Here is an 8742-nt window from a genome sequence, read left to right as displayed (position 1 = left end):
TAACCTTAAAGCCGCCTAGGCAGTAGTTCTTTTATAGTAATAACTTTAAAAGGGCTTATCTTATAATGCTTCTAATAGCCTAAAGAAGGCTCTTATTCTATGTAATGCTAAGTATTAATATCCCGGCTCTAAGAAGTTATCTATTATGCATATTGTTAAGCGGCTTAAAAAGGCTAATACTCTTAATTTTAAGTAAGTTCCTAAGCTAAGTAAGCGCCGGCCGCGACTCCTCTTAGAACATAAAGAAGAGGCTATTATAAACTTTATTATTTAAATATAAAAGTCTAATCTTCTGGCCTCTAAGTATAAGATTAAAGATATAATAAATATAATATAAAGCTACTATAATCCTAATACTATAATAATTAGGAGGATATAATATAGGCAATTCTGTAATAATTATCTTAAGCTTAATATTACAAGGTGAGAACAACTAGAGTTGGGATTACAAATCGCCGAGGGCAGATCCCTCATTTTCCAATCTAGGATAAGTGCGACAGGCCGCTCAAGATGTCATCCGCAGCCTTCTCAGCAACAATAAAGGTCGAAACAGCTGTAAAGGTTCCAGGAATTCTCGGATACACAGAAGCATCCACTACACGCAGTCCCTTGACACCGCGTACTCGAAACTTTGAGTCCAAGACGGCCATTTCATCGTCATCTGCACCGATAGGGCATGTACAGCTAGCATGATGTCCCCAAGCTGTGTTCTTGATATAATCCTCGACTTCACTTTTTGTACTAACTGAAGCTCCTGGGAGAACTTCCTTGGTAGGAATAATTTGCCGGTCAAATGCGTCTCTGGTGAGGTCTACTGCCTCTGCCAAAGCTTGGAGATCCTTTTCGTATCCGTCATCGCCAGTATCAAAATAATTGTAAACAATTTCCGGGACATCTAGCGGATCATCGGACTTCAATGTAACAGTTCCAGCATGGTTTCGCGGCTGGCCCTTGAGAATGGCCCAAGAAAAAATGTCATGCTCAGCTGTAGCGTTATAGCTATAGTGGGGAAAGTAGCCGCGGAAGTTAACAGGACCTCCAAAGGCGAAGATATCCCAGTCTCCTCTGTCGGCGGCAGTGCTCTTATACAGCATTGCGACAGGCAAGCCAGAAGAGGTATACGTCCCCTTGTTAGCTGTTAAGCCAAGAAGAGGCTTTTGCCACTGGTCCAAGCATTTATCGTCTGGTCCACCGTCAAATGTGCAGCCATGCAGGGCACTGAAGTTCTTTGGAATGCGCGATTGAACCACGATCTCGTAATGGTCCTGAAGATTGGTGCCTACACCGGGGAGGTCTGATATCACGGGGATGTTGAAATTTTTCAATTCATCCGTAGGACCGATTCCGCTAAGCTTGAGAATCTGAGGAGAGTTGTATGTTCCTCCTGCAACAATGACCTCGCGTGAAGCTGTAGCGGATCCGGGCTTACCGGCACCGGCAGATCGTGACAGGGGGCTTGCTTTGTAAATACCCCTTCCGTCCAGAAACTCAACGCCTGTGGCACGGGGAGGATCCTCAGACTCGTCAAAGACGACCTTTGTGACGTGGCAGTTCATACGCACGTCCAAAGGATACTTTTTGTTTCCTTTTGAATCCTTTGCATCGCGTACCGCGAGGATAAACTCTCTGGGGCCAACTCGAATACCATTCTTTGAGTGAATGGGGGCCTGAAAGAATCCTCCTTTTGCATCTCGGCCGTCTGTATCAGCGTTGGCGTCTCCAGCAAGCAGAGTTGCCACGTTGATGATGTTGTCGGTCAGGTTGCCAAGGGCAAATGCTCCTCCAGTAATCAAGCTTAATAGCTGAGGATCTTGAAGGGCAATGGTGAGCGGGGCAGTTTCTGTGCTTAGCCAGCCATTATAACCGTGGCCGGGCTTTCCAGGCAAGAGGTAGTTATTATCTTCAAGACGGACAAAATATTTCCGCATATTATCAGCAGACCAGGAAGTATCACCTGTCAGGCTTGCGATATACTCAAAATCACTCTTCCATGGATAGAGCGCAATGAGCGCGTTATGAGCAGTACAGCCACCTATCGTGGCGGTTCGAGGATATAAGGTTCCCTTGATAGTGGAGCCCTTAGGCGGATCGAGGCCGGTGTATTCGCCGCCATCAGGTGTTTCATAGGTCGTTTTATAGTCTTGGGCTTGTCTCTTGTCATCGGCATAGTGTCTGACAAAGAAGTTCCAGGCAATGTCTTCGTCCTCAGATGCCCTCGCTGAGTAAGCTGGTACTGTGTAGTTAAGGCTCTGGCCTTGGTCGTCACCTGCGTCGATGAGCAGTGTCTTGTGTCCAGCTAGGGCGAGCCGAGTGGCGAGAGGACCACCACCGGCTCCTGATCCGACAACGACATATTCGTAGCCAGTGAGGTCTACTGCTCCGACGACGGATGCGACGGCGCTAACGGCAGCCAAGATATTGGTGGGTTTCATTGTAAATGAGGAGGTAGTTGAAGTATACACAATGAAGCACTAATCCAAACAGCCAACATCCGGAGACTGAATTCTTTAAATATATGACAAACGTAGCCATCGGGGATACCTACTCCAATTCAATGCCTTATGACTTTTCTTCGGCATTTGTATTGTCCTGCACCGGACATTGTCCCGTCCCCGAATGCTCCAAGATCGGCGAGGATCGACATATTCATCTGCGGTTCTAGATCCGGCTGATACCAGCGCTGACCGGACGTGTATCCCAAAAGCGCAACGCTTGTTTTATCGCGTCTCGGTCTAGTCAAATATGGCAATTTCTAATAGAGACCATCATGTTGGTATCCCAAACAAGGTTGTGATTGGAAGTGCTAATTTATGACCCTCACCCCGCAATTTCGACCGTGATGCTGTGCCGTATGAGAATACCGAGGTAGATTTCTGTTAATACCTGAGGGGTAGAGCATGTGTAATTGGTGCGCCATATTAAGCAAGTGTCAATAATGTATGACATGTCTATTTACTCAATGTTCTATTAGATTGCCTTGCCTAAACCACTACGCTAAAGACTTGGCAACGCAGTGTTCATCTTATAATGTTTCTCGTAAGTATTAAATTGCCCTTGTTTAGTTATTGGGTGGCTCTGATATATGGAGATAGAACCAGTACTTATCAGGAACCTTTTCATGAGGTAGAACTAGATTCAAACTTGTTTTTATCGTGAAAGACAGGTAGGAAAGGCCTTGTCACGTTTATGTATCCATTCTTTGAGTATCGACAATTCATGCTGTCATAAGTCTTTTATCCAGAACTACTAAGAATCCATCACAGAGCGCATGGAAAATGCACAATTTGTCAGTCCACCATCTCGTTCCCGGTTTCGTGAACAGCAATGACGTATCTCAACGGCATAATCAGCCATGTGGCCACAATGCTGTAATAAGATGTAGATACGTGACATCGCTTCTTAAAAAGCGGTTGCCCTTGTACATTTGCCTAGTACGCAAGAAGGAACAAGTGACGTGAACTAGTCACAGCCAAGATCCTTCCTGGTACTGACCTTACTAGTTTCGTTACCTTTGTCTTAGTTCTGCTTGAATTAGGGGCAGAACTTCCGCTCAGGGCGGAACTTGGTAGCTAAACTTTCTAAATCACATAGCAGAAGGCCAAGGGATGGCGCAGAGGATAGCCTGATTGTTCTGAGTCAGGTTTGTTCTTTTAGTTGATGCACCTCGCATCCTTTGGGTCATGTCTGTGGGGGTCTTGCGGGTTCGTTGAGTTAAAAACGGCATCCAGTCTTTTATACAACCGGTACTGCAGAGGTATGAAACCCAAATTGGGTAGTGTTAAAATCCAAATCTGAATTTGGACAATCGATTGATTTTTTTCTAAACACGTACTCTCGGGCCCTTGATCCAGATTCTCGGTCTTATCAGCTCAAACCCACAGACTCAGTTTCGGTCTTATCGCGCTGATAGGATTGGTTAAAGCCCTGAGTAAGCGAACGAGCTAAGGCATACTGTATTGAGACAGGTGCCCTAGTCGAGGAAGAAGTCAAAGCCGACCCCTCCGAGACAGTAAGATTAAATTAGATTCGTTATTCATATGGACTGGCGTGCCCCTAGTTTTACCAACCACAACAAGACGCCAAAGAAAGTGAACAGCATCAATCGCGATGTCAGAACCTCCATCTGCCTCATCCCCAGAGATATCTTCCGGCAATGGCTTCGTCAATGGCGTTCGTGGAGCGTCCATATCGCTAATCAATGCCAACCCTCAGGTGGGGATATGGCAAGCTACCGGTATAGCCATAACTTAAGCCCCTAATCTCACTGAACTTCGCGATGCTGAATCTGGCGGCGATAATATTGAGTTTAATACATAGGGCCATTCTACGATGGCGATTTATCTCTGGTAAAGACGTCGACTGTTATCCGTAGGCCCAGCTTGCTTTCTGCGATGCCTAAATTTAATAAGGGACCCTTTGCTAAGGAACCGGGTATTATCGCAGAGGAGACACAGATTAAAGATAGAGCGACAAAATCTAAGCAACCTATCGCCGAGGCCTCTAACAGACAGCAAGGTCATCATCCTCTTTATCTACGGGAAAAGCTTTATTAGCGATAGGCACGATAGTAGAGTTTATATAAGAAGTATAAGGCTGATAATAAGGGGAAATAGGGATTAGTAATCCTTAATGGCTTTAAGGCTTTCTGGAGATTCTTTCTTATACTATTAGGCTTTCTTATTACACCGCATGGTCCCAATATAGTTATAGGTATATCTCTATCTATTACCAGGGATACTCGGGCCGGAACTGGACACTGAAACGGAAAAGGAAAAACAAAACACCCCGGCGGCTTAGGGTATTCTCCAGATATTATCACATGTGTCAGCTTATAAATCAATCAATCTGTAGCTAGTGCTACCTACATGGCAGATAACGTAGAAAGCTAAGCCTTTTCCGGCGCCCTCACGCCATTCATGTTTAGGGTAGCTTGGGTTAATCGCGCGTCGAAGGCATCAGAAGCTATACACATTGATTTAATATTCCCCCAATATAGCAGGACTTTCTGTACCTATAGTGTACCTCTCGAGTAGGATGCTAACCATTTAGAGTCCTTCTTAGCAGACTATAAATACTCTATTAGCCCTGTTATCAGAAGATGCCAGTGCCCCCTAAGCCGCTAATTAATATTTAACTTATTTATAATAATTAAAGACAGATAGCTAATATGCAGTTAAATCATAGAAATCTTCTGCATCGACATCTACCTTACCTATGTTAAGGAGCATCTTAACTACGGTCTTATGCCTATTCCTAGCGGCCTACTACAGTGGCATCCAGTTATACTTTGTGTCTCTCGCATTAACGTCGACTTTGCCCGTGTTAAGGAGCAGATATGATAGCAGCTTTATTAAGCCGTATCTCGCTATAATATATATATAATTACTTCCGCTTAACAGGCAATTACCTGCATAATGCTCTAATGCCTTATATATCTATACCTATAAGTTAATTAGGGGCTCTGTTAGCCATCTAAGTAAATCTAGGAGATTATTTAGAGATACTTTAGCTAGATTGCCTAGCTTTATATAAGATACCTATAACATTATAGTATAATATAATAAGGGGAATTTTAATTTATCCTTCTTCCTAAGAGATCTTAATTAAGATAGTATAACTATTCTAAAGTAGTAGATATAAGAATAGGAGAGGCAGTAATAGATAATAGGGATTATTAGGTTTACTGCTTTTATAATATTATCTAAAGGCTTTAGTCTACCCTTTATAAAAAAGTCCTTAACTAACTAATAAATAAATTAAATAATATAGGTATTTCTAGATTATATAATCTCTGCGAGGCTGCAGCTAAGGGTATTAATTCTTTTATTAATCTTATTATTAGCGATGAATTTATCTGAGTTTTAGTATTTATTAAATGACTTATAAATGCAATTAGGGTTAATTACTATAGCCTATTAGAGCTTGTCTATTGTTAATGGCCTTGTGGAGTAATAGATATATTGCATTAAGTTTAAGGTGTCTGAGCTATTCCTTTTACCCTGAATAAGCCTGTGGTATAGTTTGCCTAAAGTCTGGGGTGTTAGCTTGATCTCGGTCTTAATCTTGGCCTGCGACCCCCCCTCGCGCTTTAGCTGCAGGATGCGCTTTATAATAAAGTGTGCCTATATGACCCCAGCTCGGGAAAGTCTTAGGGGTAGGGTTAGCCTTAGGTGTAGGGTTGGAATAGGTTAAAAGGTAGGTCAAAAGGTGGGCTAGAAGTGGGCTAAAAATAATAGCCTAGGGAATTTAACCTTATAGTTATGGGTAAGTCTATGTTTATACCTTAGGGTATAAAGTAAGTAAATAACTTTAGGTATTTATATAAAGTAAGTAAAACTAGAAGTTTTTAACCTTAAGGTATAAACTAAGAGGTTATATATTATAAGGGTATATATATATATTTTATTTAGAAAAGGGGGCTTATAATTTTTAACCCTAGGATATAAATTAATATTTATTAAGCTAAGTCTTTAAGTAAAGGCAGTAAGTCTTTATACCCTAAGGTATAAAAACTAAAGTTACTAATTTGCAATTAAAATAACTTATATAGTCTTTCTTATTATATAATATAATATATTAGGATATATTATATAATATAATTATAAGACTATATTATATAATATAACTATAATACTATATTAAAATATTTTTTTAAAGAATATAATAAACTTTACTTTATTATAAGTTATTAGGGTTTATAAATATAATAAAAATAAGCTATATATAATAGCACTAGTATTAGGGATTACTTATATTATTACTAGTGTTTTATATACTTTATAAGGAGGTAATTAAAATAGCAAGAGTTAAGGCTATTTATTATATATATATTATACTTTTATTAAGTAAGTAGGGGAATCTAACTTATTTATAAAATTCTAAATAATAAGAGGGCAACCCCAATTTATTTACTTCTTACTAATAAAAGCTAGTTTAAATCTAGCCTACTTTATAAATAAGCTATAATAATATATTTATATATTATTTATATAAGAGGAAGAGATATAAATAGATATATATATAATACTTAGCTTATAAAGGCTAAATAGCTAATTATTATAGAAGATTATTATTTACTTAAAGTATATAAGAAAATAATAGGTTTAAGGCATAAAGTAAAAACTATTAATTTATATTACTTTAATATAGTAAAGCTAATAACTAAATTAAGGGAAAGTCTAATATAATAATATAAATCTTTATATATTATAAACTATTAGTAATAAAGGTAACTTAACTAGGATTATGTATTTATTTCTAGCTATTTTAAGTTAAGTTCAAGTTTTTTTAAGTTTATAATATAACCTAAGATACTTTCTAATCCTAGCTAACCTAGCTTTAGCTTTTTAATATAACTAGCTTATATATTTACCTTTTTATATCTATTTATATATATTACTAAAATAAAGCCCTGCCTTTCCTTATATTTTATTTTATAAGATCTATTAGTTTATTTTAATAAGATATTAAGTTTTAAGTTAGGCAAGATTTATTATTAAGCTATTTCTAAATAGTAAAGTAATTATTAAAGAACTTTATTAAATATTTAAGTATAATAGATATATTTATAATAATTTAATAGATTATTATATTACTATTATTAAGTAATTTACTTTTATAAAGTATAAGTATAATCTCCTTTATATTAATAAATAAGAAGAGCTTTTTTAAATACTTTTAAATTTATCTTATTATAATATCTTTACTAGGTTAAATATAATTAGGATTTATATTTCCCTTTTTGTTATTAATGCTATTATAAGGATAATATAGATTATCTTTAGTATTATCTTCCTAGTTATACTTATTATATAGGTTTATTATAATAATAAGATATTAAACTAATAACGTAATAGGTATTAGTCTTATAATAATATTATATTAATTATATTAAAACTTATATAACTAATATAGTCTTATTAAGAACTTATTCTTATTATAATATACCTTATAAGCCTTCTTTACTATTTACTTCCCCCTACTATCCTTACCTATAAATAGCTATTAAAGTAGTAAAACTCTATTAGTAATTATAGGATTTATTTTATAGCTATTATTGCCTTCCTTAATAATAACCTATTAAGGCTAAATAAGATATTTGCCTAAATATAAATATATATTATACTAAAGGTAGTTATAAGAATTCCTTTATAATCTGGCCTTAAAGCATTTTATAGACTTATATAAACTCCTTTATAAAGAACTTTATATTATCCTTATTACCTAGCCTGCCTATTATAAATAATATTAAGGAGGTTAGTATAAAGTATTTAAAGGTATTTAAGTTAAAACCTAGGCTTAAAAAATGCCTATAAAAAAAGGAGAGAAAAGGAAAAGGAAAAAAATAAAACCCTCTAGTTATATTAATATATACTTACCTTACTAATAATACTTAATTTATATAAGGTAATATACTTAGGTCTTAGCCTAGTTTAATAAGCATATTAAATAACTACTGCCCTTAGTTTAATTATAATTCTTATACCTTATAATAATCCTTATAAAGAGTATTTAACTAATACTACTATCCCTTCCTTATTAGTATCTCTCCCTCTAATTTTAATATATACCTTAAGTAGCTTTTACTATACTTAAGATATATATATATTAGTATTTAAAAGTATAAAATTATTAGAACTCTAGCCTTTATATATTTTTTAAATAAAACTTAGCTATATAATAAGAATTTTACTTAAGCTAGGATAGATTTATTATTATATATTACTTTATATATATAACTAT

At 36.4% G+C, this 8742-nt stretch overlaps 1 protein-coding gene across 1 annotated transcript; it reads right to left on the bottom strand.

Moving 5' to 3' along the window:
- Positions 1–292: 292 nt before the first annotated feature.
- Positions 293–2542, bottom strand: BKA55DRAFT_584875 (GMC oxidoreductase). The gene has a single exon (XM_046194394.1). It carries the CDS (start codon positions 2430–2432, stop codon positions 483–485), a length of 1950 nt encoding a protein of 649 aa, XP_046042017.1. The 5' UTR covers positions 2433–2542; the 3' UTR covers positions 293–482.
- Positions 2543–8742: the final 6200 nt, after the last annotated feature.

The sequence above is a fragment of the Fusarium redolens genome (genome assembly GCF_020744475.1).
Source record: "Fusarium redolens strain MPI-CAGE-AT-0023 chromosome Unknown BKA55scaffold_28, whole genome shotgun sequence".
NCBI lineage: Eukaryota > Fungi > Ascomycota > Sordariomycetes > Hypocreales > Nectriaceae > Fusarium > Fusarium redolens.
Note: the sequence above shows the minus strand (reverse complement) of the source record. Positions and strands in the feature narration are given on the sequence as shown.

Coding starts and splice junctions, on each gene's coding strand:
- BKA55DRAFT_584875 (XM_046194394.1), bottom strand. CDS start 2,432: ATGAAACCCACCAATATCTTGGCTGCCGTTAGCGCCGTCGCATCCGTC.